Source organism: Phocoena phocoena, chromosome 3 (assembly GCF_963924675.1).
Source record: "Phocoena phocoena chromosome 3, mPhoPho1.1, whole genome shotgun sequence".
Classification (NCBI taxonomy): domain Eukaryota; kingdom Metazoa; phylum Chordata; class Mammalia; order Artiodactyla; family Phocoenidae; genus Phocoena; species Phocoena phocoena.
The window spans coordinates 162,753,766-162,767,628 of NC_089221.1; the positions used below are offsets into that span (position 1 = coordinate 162,753,766).

The 13,863-nt window shown below is 55.7% G+C and overlaps 1 protein-coding gene across 1 annotated transcript in view; it reads right to left on the minus strand.

Annotated features, from left to right (window-relative positions):
- Window positions 1-965: 965 nt before the first annotated feature.
- Window positions 966-13,863, minus strand: part of PBX4 (PBX homeobox 4) — a 34,821-nt gene continuing 21,923 nt past the window's right edge. The window contains exons 3-10 of the mRNA XM_065874215.1: window positions 9,671-9,696; window positions 9,041-9,078; window positions 7,942-8,182; window positions 7,475-7,665; window positions 7,079-7,214; window positions 3,954-4,086; window positions 3,481-3,629; window positions 966-980 (exon numbers count right to left, since the gene is read on the minus strand). Coding sequence (XP_065730287.1) covers window positions 966-980; window positions 3,481-3,629; window positions 3,954-4,086; window positions 7,079-7,214; window positions 7,475-7,665; window positions 7,942-8,182; window positions 9,041-9,078; window positions 9,671-9,696 — 929 coding nt within the window. The remainder of the gene's footprint in view (window positions 981-3,480; window positions 3,630-3,953; window positions 4,087-7,078; window positions 7,215-7,474; window positions 7,666-7,941; window positions 8,183-9,040; window positions 9,079-9,670; window positions 9,697-13,863) is intronic.

Here is a 13,863-nt window from a genome sequence, read left to right on the forward strand (position 1 = left end):
TGGTCATGGTGGCAGCTGACAGTGCAGGGTTAGGGCCGCGGTGACACTGACTGACGGGCAGATACAGTGCACCTGCTCAGGGCCCCGAGCTGTCCTGAGCCCAGGTTCATTTAATTCTCCCAACAGCCCAGCTCTAGCATCTTCATTCCCGGTGAGGGGAAGAGAGGAGGAGACAGAGGCAAGGTCCCACCCGAAGGCTGAAGCAGAGGAGGAACTGGGCGAGGAGACAGAGAGGGGCATCCAGGAGCCGGGGGACTTGCAGCGCCAAGCCTTGGGCCAGCAGGATTTCAAGAGCACGGACGCAGGAATGTGCTTGGGAAGTTTATCGTCTTTAACGACATTTCAGCTGAAAATGGTAGAACTTGTATTAACGGGAAAAGGTGCCAAACCAATTCCCAGTAAAATTCTGAGCTCACAACAGACTTAAATCAAAACCGCATGAAACGACACAGCAGAAGAGAGTGTGGAAAGCAGTGTCTGGGCGAGTTGGCACACGGATGGACAAGCGAGCAAACAGAGTAACAACCCGCCCAACTGCGCAGCTGCAGCCCTGCACCTGCGCGGTCACCATCGGCAGGAACAAATCTGGGAGTGGACGACATCGAAATTAGAATCGGTCCAAAACTGTAATGGGAGAATTTGTGCCAAGTCCTGGAAGAAACAATTCAGCCTTAACCATAAAATTACTGTAAAAAACACCAAACGGGGTTGGCAGAACGAGCAGTGTCTCAGCCCATTTCAAACCCCAGCTGACAAGCAAAAGACGGTACCGGTGTCGCCTGCCGTCAGCTCAGGGAGCGCTGTCTGCTGTCAGTTCTGGGTCTTCTGAGGAAACGTGAATTCCAGGGAACCAAGGCAGGTCACACCGTCCTCTTTTCTGCTCATCCCAACACTTAATTAGATGCATCTGAGGTGACCCTGCCGGGGTCTCCAATAGGTGAAGCGGTCGACATTCGCCTCACCTGCTAGCCGCCCCTGGCCTGAAAAGACAGAGACAGAGAGTCAGAGAGGGGCCGTGGGACAGATGACCCATCCGGCCCCCGCATCCCTGAGGCGGCCTAGAACATGCCGAGAACCGTGAGAGGAGCCAGGAGATGGGGCAAGGACAGAGGGGTCAGTCCTGGGTCACAGCTGGCCTTGCACACGAGTGTGCCTCCTTGGCAGGAACTGGCCTCCACTGGCCGGGCTCTGGCAAAGGACTGGCAGGGCACCGCGGCACACACTCTGAGGGTGAGGGAGACTCAGGCAGGCCCGGAGCTGACGGTGGTCCCCCAAACATCGTGGTGAGACGTGGTGAGCAGGAAGAGGCTCAGGAACCCAGCAGGACGCGGGCCTGGCTGGGAGTCAGGAGGGCAGCGCCCATGGCTGCGGGCATGTGGGCTCTGTCCGCAGGGCGGGGGTATATCGGGCACATGTGACCCTGGGATGTTTGTCCACAGGAGCCCCCCACAATGGAAACCACTACTATTGGTAGTGGTTTGCAGCCCACGAGAGCAGGGCCTGCAACTCACAAGCTCCCCTTCACCTTCCTCATTCTTTTTTATTTTATTTTATTTTAATTATATATTTATTTGGCTGCGTTGGGTCTTTGATGCTGTGCGTGAGCTTTCTCTAGTTGTGGCGAGCAGGGGCTACTCTTCGTTGCAGTGCGTGGGCTTCTCACTGCGGTGGCTTCTCTTGCTGTGGAGCATGGGCTCTAGGTGTGCAGGCTTCAGTAGCTATGTCTCGCAGGCTCAGTAGTTGTGGCGCACGGGCTCAGTAGTTGTGGCGTGCGGGCTCTAGAGCGCAGGCTCAGTAGTTGTGGCGCACGGGCTTAGTTGCTCCGCGGCATGTGGGATCTTCCCGGACCAGGGCTTGAACCCGTGTCCCCTGCCTCGGCAGATGGATTCTTAACCACTGTGTCACCAGGGAAGTCCCATTCATCTTCCTCATTCTTGAACTTTCCTTAACAGGCTGAACCCTCCTGCCTGCACCCTCTACCCCTTCCGACCCCACAAGGCCCAAGTCCCTGCTCCTCACCCACCCATCCCGTTGCCCCCTCCCCCGCCTCAGCTATTACCTCCCATGTGTCCCAAGGATCTGCCACAGAGGACAGTGCTGGGCAAACAAATCAAGAGAATGCCTTCAAGGGCTGCCTCATCATGTGACACAGGGAAACTGAGAGGCCAGCGTTGCTCCGCCCACCCTCAGTCTGAAAGCAACTGGGACAAGGATACTGGCCTCAGGGGGACACACTCTGCCCTTGGATGGACACCCATAGGCCTATGATCCCAGAAGGAGAACATGAGTGGTGAGGGGAGGGGTCCACCCACAGGCCTGGGAGGTGACAGGCTGGGGCCCAGTGTGGGACTGGGAGCCAAAGGGCAGCTCAGGGCCAAGGAGATGGCTCCCAGCTGGGGTGACCTCAGCCCCTGAGACCTGCTCTCTGGAAGAGCATCTGTGCCTGTCCAGGGCAGGGGCCCACGGCACAGGTGGGTGTCCACACCACAACCCCAACCTTCCTGCTCACTATGTGGGGTTGACAGGACCCCATGTCACAGTCCACGGAACCCTCACCCCGATTCACTCTCACACGCTCACCCCTACTGTGCTCGAGGTGCTGAGCCCTGGGCAAGGGCAGAGCCGGACAGGTCTGGCCACTTGGTGGTGTCAGAGCATTTACTCTGCTCAGGTGCTCATTATGGGCTGTGGGGTTGCCACAGTGATGGGATGCGCACTGCCTGGCACCGGGAGGCATCCATTCCCTGAACCTTTAAGAGGGGCTGGGGGTAAACGGGTGGGGGGTCAACCCCAAAGGAAACAGGTGGACTGTGTAAGGCCCTGCCCACTCCCGCATGGCCTTGTCACACCTGCACCTGCGCAGCCTCTTCAGGACAACCCTGCGCGGGGGGTCAGGCCCCTGTGGCTGTCAGTGGGAGGCCGAGAGGCCCCAGGGACTGCGAGAGGGATGATGCCCTCTGATCCTGGCTGGCCTGGCACCTTGCCCCAAACCCTGAGAAAGTTCCTGAGGGCACATCCCGAGACAGCTGAGATCCATGGCTCATTTTCTTCCCAGATCTTCACTCTGGCCCAGCTCGCACGGGCCAAGGGGGCAGCCAGGATGGTGAGGCCATGGCATGAACGTGTTGAAGGGTCTGAGCCCAGTGGGGCTGTACCTTCAGACCGTCAGGGCCTCGTCTGCCCACCCTTGCCTTCTCCTGATGGGTACAGACACCATCGGGGAGGGAGGGCTCCTTCCCACTAGGCAAAGCCCTCAGCAGTCATCGAGTCCTGTGAGGCGTGAAGGTCTTTGCCAAGTGAGGCGCCACAGAGCTGGGCTCCCTGAGGCGGCTCTGCCAGCCTACATTCATCCCCATGATGGACTGAGACGCGGTCGAGATAGCCGGTCCCGAGGACCCGCCACCCACCTGGGCTCCACGTCAGCCCTATCACAGAGTCCGGGAGCCCACAGGTGTCCTTGGGACTGTGCTGGAGACTCACCTGGCCCAGAAGGCTGCCTTCCCCAGGGGCGGGCCGGAGGGAGGCCAGCGTCTGCAGGGTGATAAGTGTGTCACTGGTGCTGGTCCTCGGAAAGGGACCAGAGGACCAGGAGGTCCTGGAGGGGTGGGAGGGGTCAGGACCAGTGGGACCTACCAGACCCCCGGCCAGGAAGAGGCTGTGGAGGTGACTCCTACGGCTCCCTGCCCCTCCAGCAGCCCTGTGTGGGTGGGGAAACCAGACTTTTGGTAGGAACTTTCTGTCCCCACAGCATCTGCCCAGCCTGCCGGGATGTGTTGACTTCACCGGGATAATCACTAATGGGAACAGAAACCTCACAGTGTAAATAGAGAAAAGAGGCATACGCAGGGACCAGTCTGCTTCCCCAGATGCAGCTCAGTGGGCCCGGCCACATGGGAGCGACTGACCCTGGGCTGGGCAGCCTTACTGACTGGAGCTGGGCCTCAAAGGGCAGCTGGCCTGGCTGCCCGGGCCCCTGACATCGGTGGTGTCCTCTGCCATCTTACCTGTGTAAATGGTAGCCCCTTCTTGAAACTTCCCCATGTTCTTTTTATACCGGATTCTTTCGTTGCCGAACCAGTTGGAGACCTGTGGACAGGCAGAGATGGAAGTCACTGGAAAAAACTGACCTAGCGATGAGATGCGATGTGGACAGACAGCCGGGGGGGAACATCACTGAGTGACAACGCGTGGCCCTGGGGCTGGGTGAGAGGCCGGGACTGAGAAGGTGGCATTAATGAACTGTGGGCCCAGGGAAACGTCTGCAGTGTGTTGGTGACACCCTGGACCTGGCGTGGCTTATAGGAGAGGGGAGAGCTGGAAGGAAAACAGGCACGTGTGTGACACACTCAGAGAGACGAGTGTCTGCTCGCTGCGGCGGCAGGCAACAGACTGAATACTGATGCGGGAGACGCATCAGTAACCACATTTCTGGGAATGCAATTTAAGCAAAGAACACAGTCGAATCCAAAACTTATCAAAGGATAAGGACCACTTGACAGGGCAGGGGAAGGAGCTGAGCACTGAGCTGAGGGCCTGGTTTTAGTCCCCAAAGCCAGTTAGGAGGGAGCTGCAGTCACATGCATCCTGTAAGCAAGGGGCCGGCCCAGGGCCTAGAGGTCTGAGCCCAGCTCTGACTCCAAACCTGCACCAAGACCTCCAGGGCAGGGCTTCTCCCGTGGGTCACTCTCTGGGGGGCGTCCTGGGCACTGAGGGTGCTGAGCAACACCCCTGGCCTCCACCCACCAGATGCCAGTAGTGTCCTCCCCCCACCCCCCCCCACCCCCCACCCACCCCCCACCCCCCCCCCCCGCCCCGAGGGTTGTGATAATGAAAATGTCCCCTGGGGGCAGAATCGTCTGGGTGAGACCCTGGGCAGTGCCTTCCTGAGAGCATGGAGACATATCCCAAAGTAAGGCACCAGGCCCTGCAGTGAAAGGTATGTATTTTAATGAACAGAAATAAACAGTTGAGTTACGTGGCAGTACTGTGGATGGATGACTTTTCTCCTCTAAAAACCTGTTTCTTTCTTTCTTTTTTTTTTTTTTGTGGTACGCGGGCCTCTCACTGTTGTGGCCTCTCCCCTTGCGGAGCACAGGCTCCGGACGCGCAGGCTCAGCGGCCATGGCTCATGGGCCCAGCCGCTCTGCGGCATGCGGGATCCTCCCAGACCGGGGCACGAACCCGTGTCCCCTGCATCGGCAGGCGGACTCTCATCCACTGCGCCACCAGGGAAGCCCAAAACCTGGACTAAGTTTGCAGAAGAATGGCAGTGAGCAGTTTTCCATGTTGAATTCAACTGGCATTTTAGAGGGACAAAGAGCAAACTTCCCGTGCGGGTGACGGAGGGCGGCTGCCGGGGAGCTGGTCCGGGCCAGGGTCCACCCTCTCCACGGGGTGTGTCCCGACACCTCGTACAGGAGTGGGATGCCCTCTCCGCCAGCTGTAGCTCGGAGCCACTGGCCACTCCCTGCCCAGTCACTCTGGTCCCTTTGGCTCACACAGCTGCAGCCGCCTGCGTTTCTGCCCATGGCCCTGTCCATGGGCTCAGCTCTCCCGCCCTATCCCCCTCGAGCCTCCTCACCCTGGAGTTGCAGCTGATCCTGTCCTGAAAACGTCTGTTGCCTCATCTGCAACACCCTTTGCCCTAATGGTGCTCTCCCTCCCCCGCTACTTCCTCCTTAGGCGAACCGCACAGCCTACACACATCTGTATCCCAAATTCCGAGCCCTCCCTCAGCTGTCAGACATTCCCAGCTGGAGGACCTGCCCGAGTGGGGAGGGGCTCCCAGCACAGAATTCTGCTGCTGGTGGGCGGGGTCTCAGGGCCCGCCCACAGAGCAGGAGTCACCGGAATGTGGCCGGTGCTTTTCAAACTTTTGTTTGCAACGAACCCTCTCCTGAGATAAAGTTGAGACCCAAGACCCATGTGCTCTCGGAGGGGTGCCAGGGCTTGAAGTGAATCTGGCCGTTTTCAGACAGCTGCTCACGGTGACAAACAAGCTGCCGTGCCTCCCACTTCTTTTGGGCCTCGAAGCCCCAGAGGTGCAGCCCTCACTTCAGCTCCAGCCAAGGTGCCAAGGACACCGCAGCGGTTCCAGGGTGAGTGAGGTCTCATGTGACCGGGACACCTGTGAGGCTTTGCTGCCTGTGTGACCCTGCGGGGTTCCTGAGTGCCCTTGTCCCCAAGTCACTGCTGGACTGGGCAGGGACCAGAGCAGAGGGTGGTGACAGAGGGCACAGGCTGACTGGGCTGGAAACTCAGCCCCTCCAACTGCACAGTGGGAGAGCCCTCCCTGCAGCCGGGGGCGGGGTGCCGTGCCCTGACCCCCACGCTGCCCCACGGGTGTGGCCTGGTCCTGCCTCTTGCTTGTGGGCTGCCTGCACTTACCGTTCTCACTTTAAAGCCTTCGGAAATATTTCTTGGGTTCTCATCTTAGCCCCGCCACCTTACCCCAATTCCAGTGAGGACAGTGGTGGTCCCGACTACCAAGGTTGCCCAAGGTTGTCCAGGTCCCTTCTCTGATCTGCACCACCATTCCCCCTCTGGAGCCAGATGTCGTCTGTCTTGTACCCCCAGACACACACACTGGACTGTTTGAGAAACCAGAAGGCAATGCACGCGCCTGAATTTATCCCAGGACAACTGAATCGGTACTTAAGCACAAGAGCTGCTCTATCACTTCCAGTCCTCATTTTCCTCCAAGTTCTTCTTCTTCTCCCAAGCTCATACCCCACCCCTCTTGCGCAACACAGCACATCCCTCTGTTAGGAGAATATTAAATCCTAACGACTACAATCCACTGAGTTCCTCATGATACACTCTGTGGTGTCGCCTCCGGGACCGCACACTCCACACCAGTCGCCTCAGCGAGTCCCCACACCTAGTGGGTGTGGCTTCCCGCCTGAGGCCCACGTTCATAGCCCAGACCCGGGACCTGAGCCCGGTCAGGCCAACTGGGAGCCTGCATACCCGGCTCCCGCCCCACACATTTCACCAACTTCCCTGGGTGTCCTCCTCACTGGGCTGAACTTTCCCTCCCTTCTGGGTTCAGGGAGGTGTGGCAGGAAAGGACTGTCACCTGGGAGACGGTGATGCCACCCTTCCTGGGCAGCTCTTCTTTGGTTTCTTCACTGGGGTAAGGGTTGCTCACGTGGGAATAAAAATATGAATTCAGCACTTCCGTGGCTTGCTTGCCGAAGTTCTGCCGCTTATGCCTGTGAAGACAGACAGCCTCAGCCGGGGATCGTACACGGGGCCTCATCCTCGTCTCTGATTCCCTAGAGTTGTAACAGCAGCAGCCAGCACTTCAGTCGCCTTCCAAGAGGCTGTGTGAGGGCTACGCCTGCAGCTGTGGCCACAGCCCCTGCACAGGCCTGGAGGCCCCCAGAACTGAGACCCAAGCCAGCGCTGACTTAGGTTCCTCTTCCTAAGAGCTGACCCTGGGGTCACAGGCCGGGGGTAGGTAGGGCCTGACCTGGCATCGAGGAACCTCGAGCGCAGGGTCATCACAGCCTCGCAGGTGCTCTCCTTCAGCTGTATCGGGACGCTGTTGAACTTGTCGTGGAGGATGCCCACCATGTGCTCGATCTCCTTGGGCGAGACAGGCCTTATCCTGCTCTGCTCCCGGAGAAGGCTGGTGACATGCGTGGTGAACTCACGGCAGGCCTGGGGTGGGGAGACAAATGCCAGCCGGTGACTACCCGGCAGGCTGTCCCGGAAGCTCCATGTGGGACCAGCCACCTGCCCCCCGAGGCTCCCACACAGGCTGGCTACGGAGAAGTGAAGGCAGAAGGCTTGTGGTAAAATCGGCCACCTTTGCTGTGAGACCAAGTGTGTGGACCCCCTGCTCTGGGCCACCAAAGGCAGGCAGTTAGCGCTCCACGTTTCGCTTTGACAAATGCGGATTCACATGACAGAAACTCTTCCATGCAGAAAGATCACCTGTTCATATTTCTCTAGCTCAGAGTGGTAAATCTGTCGGATCTGGGACAGCTTGGCCCTGTAGTCAGAGCGCTCAGGGCCATTGTCATTTGGACAGCCACCTGGTGTTGCTGTGCCGGCCACCGCCTGGGCTCCTCTTCGGTGCTTCTCTGGCCTGCACATGCCCTCGGCCAGCAGCATGTTATCCAGCTTTTGGAGCTGAGCGTCAGGGGGACCCTCTTCCGGAATGCCACGAATGTTCAACCCTGGGTAAGAGAGGAGACACTGAATCAGTGTCTGTTGTCGGAATAAAAACAACCACGACAGAGTGTTAGCACTGGCTTCGTGTCTGAACACTTTTCACGGAACCCTTGAGGGGAAAGAAAGACTTCATCTGATAACAGACATTGAGTAACCCCCGTGACGCTGGTCCAGGTGCCATGCTTAGGAACCCAGTCCGGGTGGCGGGAATGCAGGGGGCACACCGATCACAGCTCACAGCCCACAGCTGGGTGTGTGTGGGGGCCCGCAGGGCAGGGGCGGGGTGGCACTGGGTGCTGGAAAGCCTGAAGCCCTGAACCTTGTCTTCAGATGGGAGAGGAAGCACGTTCCAGACACACACACTAGCACAGGCAGGGATACGAAGGCTAGTGGCTGCCTGGCTTCAGGCAAGGCCGTGCTGCTGTGCGTCTGAGACGGAGCCCCCCAAAACCGAGTTCCCTTACTGAGTTTGACTAGTTTCTCTATCTAAGACTTCATTCCCTTTCTTGTCCCCTTTGACCTCAGTCCTGTGCTAACTGAACACTAATCAATCAGTCAGATGACTAAAATTGCTGTTGTTGATGACATCGTTAACTGCTAAAATTGCTATTATAGATATCGCCATTAATGTACAAACTCAGGTTATGTCTCCAGGGCAAGATGAGCTAACAGACCCCTAAGCCATGGACCCACCTGGTCAGCGAATCATAAACCAGAGACATCCTGATTCCCGAAACTACGATTATGAAATGTCACAAGGTGATGATTAATTCCAGCCTCTCTGTTCTTCCCCTTAAAAAAAAACAAACCAAAAAACCCTCACTCAAAGACCAAGGTGGAGTAGATCTGAGGCTTGTCTCCCACTCCCTTGCTTGGCACCCTGCAATAAACACTGTACTTTCCTTCACCACCACCCGGTGTCAGGAGAGTGACTTTGCTTTTCAGAAGACTGAACTTTGGTTTGGTAACACATCTATTATGTCTGTTTGTGTTTCCTGTGTGTGTGTTGGGGGGAGGGTTGTTGCTATAAAGTAAAGAGGAAAAGACTGATCCAGAGGTGCCAGAGAAGATGAACTAACCCACCGAGAGATCTTTTTTAAAAAATACATTTATTTATTTATTTATTTATGGCTGCATTGGGTCTTCGTTGCTGTGCGCAGGCTTTCTCTAGTTGCGGCCAGTGGGGGCTACTCTTTGTTGCAGTGTGCGGTCTTCTCATTGCGGTGGCTTCTCTTGTTGCGGAGCATGGGCTCTAGGCATGTGGGCTTCAGTAGTTGTGGCTTGCAGGCTCTAGAGCGCAGGCTCAGTAGTTGTGGCGCATGGGCTTAGTTGCTCCGCAGCCTGTGGGATCTTCCCGGACCAGGGCTCGAACCCCTGTCCACTGCATTGGCAGGCGTATTCTTAACCACTGTGACACCAGGCAAGTCCCCCACGGAGAGACTTTAAGCGGAGAAACAAGATGATTGGCTTTACAACATGGAGAAGCCACCGCAGCTGGACTGAGAGGGTGACATGCTCGAGGGCAGGACTGGATGGGCAGTGGACGGGAAGGGGAGGCAGTGGGGGGGAGCTGTTGCTGTCCGAGGGGATGCAGGTCAGCTACAGGGCAGCCAGAGGGCGAGGCCCCAGAGTCTGTGACCACCAGATGTGGGCGTGAGAGAAAGGAAGAGGCTGTGACCACTCCCACATTCGCCCAGGAAGGTGCCATTTTTTCCCAAGTACAGCACACAAAGCAGCAGGCAGGCATGTGAAAAAATGCCATCAGCCTGGTCCCTGATCCAGCTAAGCATGAACGTCCAGGTGGCTGCGAGGCAGCTGCTTCCTGGGAGCTGGGGCTGAGCTGACCAGTTTGGGTGGGAAACATGTATTCATGAGTCATCGGCGTGTGGTGTGTGGGAAATCTGTACATATCCACCTGTACCTGCAGCTACGCCTATGAGAAGGCCATGCCCCTGAATACTAGAAAACCAGCATTTCAAGAACAGGCAAAGGAGGAGACGGAAAGAGTTTTCGGGTAGGTGGAGGAAAAACCAGAAGTAGTCACAGAGGGGTAAAAACATGGGCTTGGTCATTAGGGGAACGCTGTTAACCCTGAAAAAGCAGGGTAAGGTGGGGTACAGCCTGACTAGCAAGTTCCGGAGGAGCATGGGAGACAGGCAGTACAGGGAAGAGCCTGCTGCAGGGGTTACAGAGCGAGCTCAGGTCTGAGGAGGGTGGTCTTGCAGGATCTGTGTCTTCTTTGCTTTTTCAGTGACAGAAGAAACATCTGTGGCTACAGAGGAAAAAAGATTGGGGGGTGGTTCCTGATGGGAGGCAGGGAACGGAGAAGGAGGTAATGATATAGGATATCCATCTAGCTCTGACTTTCTGGAAAAACAAAGTTTAAAGTGTTTTCTTGGAAACAGGCTCTCAATACTATCAGCTACTAACTGACTCAAGTGCTCAAATAAAAATTGAGTTTAGGGAATTCCCTGGTGGTCCAGTGGTTAGGGCTCAGCACTTTCACTGCTGTGGCCCGGGTTCAATCCCTGGTCGGGGAACTAAGATCCTGCAAGCTACGTGGTGCAGCCAAAAAAAAAAAAAATTGAGTTTAATTCTATCATATGGATATTTACTCATTAATCACGTGCCCCTTTCTTGTTCCCTATGTAACAGGTTAACCTTTTCTGTCAAAAACTCACCAGTGAAAATTGAAGGCACTCAAGAGATATCCTTGCAGGAATTTTCTTCACATGCAGGGAGCTTTACCTCCTTACGTTTGGGGACCCTCAACTCACCCAAAGGAACCCCTGCCACTTAACTCAGTCCCACTGGGTTATAATGTGGCTTTTTCTGAAAGAACTAAAGGAAAAGTGCCCCTTTTATCAGTTGCTGGCCTTCCAGTTCAGAGACCCAATTCTCTAACAACCTTACTTGGTCTTCAAGAAGTACCAGATGTAAACGCTGGGCACCCCTGGACAGAGTTGACCTGTGCTGCCTGACCCCCATAAAGGCCCACACCCTCCTAGCCACTCCTAACCCAGAGTAGATAATGGACGTCCTCCTCCCTCAGGCCCTCTGTTTGCAAATCCTATTGATTCAAACTCCATGATCAACCCACCATCGATCCCCTCCCTTAATGCCACCGCTGGAACCCTGCTGCGCTGACCCCTCTCCTGCCCTCCATGACCTGTGAGGAAACGCCTCCCCTCTGATCCACTGTGCACACCGGCAAGCCAACCACCGTCAAACACGGTGCTCATCATGCCAGTCTTCTGTTCAAAGACTTCAACCAGGGCCTGCGCCCACCTAAATTAAAGCCTAGACTCTGACACCTCGTACTCAGGGTCTTTCGTGACAGCGTTCCAAACCTACCTTCATGAACTTTCCCTCTGCTGGGCCCTTCATGGCCCTTTGCAGCACAGCAGATGCTCTGCGACCGTCTCAGGCTTACTCAGCAGCTCGTCCCTGAGCACCCGAGGTTGCGGCTGGGGCTCAGGAGTGACCCGAGAGGGACATACAGCACCCCGCCCCACCCCAGAGGGCCCCCAGCACACCCTGACTCCCGGGCTGGAGAGGCCACCTCCACAGCTTCCATCACAGCTTCCGTCATTACAATCAGGGGCAGGAGTGGTCCAGGCTGGACATGCGGTGGTGGGGACATGTGCACACCTGTGTGTGTTCATGCGTGTGTGACTCTGGGCCGCTCAGGGGTGCGTGGCAGTCTTTCATTCTTTTTTCTTGGCCGTGCCACATGGCTTGTGGGATCTCAGTTCCCCGACCAGGGATTGAACCCGGGTCACAGCAGTGAAAGCGCCGAATCCTAACCACTAGACCACTAGGGAACTCCCCTTTCGTTCTTTTATTTATCCAACAGTAAGCATCTGAGAGTCTATCACAAGCCATGTACCCAACCAGGTGCTGGAGATTTTAAAAAATACACCAAAAAACCACGGGACCTACCGTCCTCAAATGAAAGCTCTCAAATTACAAAGAGAACACCATTTTCTCATGTCTCTTTACGGGGTATGTGTTGGTGTGGCCTTTCTTGGAGGGGAGGTTTGAAATGCCGATTAACGCAGAAAAAGCACATATCCTTTGATCTTGATCAGAACTCTGTTCTGCGAATTTACCCTACAGGAACACTGACCCCTGTAGATGCTGTACTTACAGGACACTCATGACCACCCCGTAACTGTGAAAAACCAAAACCACCCAAATGCCCATGAATAAGGAGACAATATGCCTGTCATACCCCAGGCCCTGTGGTGTTAACAGTGCGTATGTTATGACCATCATTCATGAGCTACAAGCTTTGCTTCTTTAAAGCTGTATAGTTTAGCGAATGTATGTGTATGAGGAGAAGCGAAACTTAAAAAAAGTTACCCTGTGCCTTAGTCACCAGGACCGGTCCCAGCTGTGGACACGGCCACGCCGAGCGCCTTTGCCTTCTGTCAGCAAGCGGCCCCTTGCACGCGGCCCTGCCTCTCCCTCAGCACCGTGCATCTGTCTCCCAGCACACTGTCCCTGCCTGATTATGGTCCTTAGACACTCGTTACCGTTAATTACAACAAGCTCATTTCCGGTCCCAGGGGTGCTCCTCAGCTCCCCCAGAGCCCTTGACTGGCAGCCGGGAGGCTTTGGAGACCAGCAGCTCAGCTCAGGGACACTGTCAGTTGGAGACACTCAGATGAGGTGGTGGGATCTAAAACAGAGGCACTTCCACCCAACCACCAAATTTCCTTATGTTCCCAATTTACTGTGGGTAAAAAACTCCAGTAAACCAATGTCTATGTGGAATAGGGCCTGTGAGGATGCAATTAAAGTCCAATGAGGGGCTTCCCTGGTGGCTCAGTGGTTAAGAATCCGCCTGCCAATGCAGGGGACGTGGGCTCGATCCCAGGCCTGGTAAGATCCCACATGCCATGGAGTAACTAAGCCAGTGCACCACAACTGCTGAGCCTGCTCTCTAGAGCCCGCGAGCTGCAACTACTGAAGCCTGCGTGCCTAGACCCCATGTTCCGCAATGAGAGAAGCCACCGCGATGAGAAGCTCACGCACCGCAAGGAAGAGTAGTCCCTGCTCGCTGCAACGATAGAGAGCCTGCGCACAGCAACAAAGACCCAACACAGCCAAAAAAGTTCAGTGAGGTCATAGGGGTGGGGCCCTAATCCATAAGACTGTGGCCTTCTAAGCAGAGGAAGAGAGACCTCTTCCTTATTCCATTCCCCTTGTGAGGACACAGTGAGAAGTCATCTGTCTGGAAGCCAGGAAAAGAGCCCTTACTGGGAACTGAACCAGCCCCAGAAAATAGTAAACCAATGAGCAGCTGTGCTCCAATAAAACTTTATTTACCAACACTGTGGTCTGCAACCCTGCTCCACAGTATGCATGTCACAGAGCCTAACATGGGTCTGAGGAAGAACCTACATGCATGCAGGTCCGGGTAGGTCAGCACACCTCCGAATCACTGCCTTCAGCTTCCCCCCCTTCCTTAGAATCCCCTCTGGATCCTGCCCCTTCTCTTGACAGTTTTCCTTCTGTGGGTGCAGTATGAAGGATGAGATTTTTGCTTGTTTTGTTCAGTCCTAATCTAGATCAGGACTCCTTGAAAGGTAGTGTCTGGTTTGCCCTCCGTCTATGGAAAGGCCAACACAGACAGAGAGGTTGCACATAGAAACCTTTATAGCAATGTGACAGAGT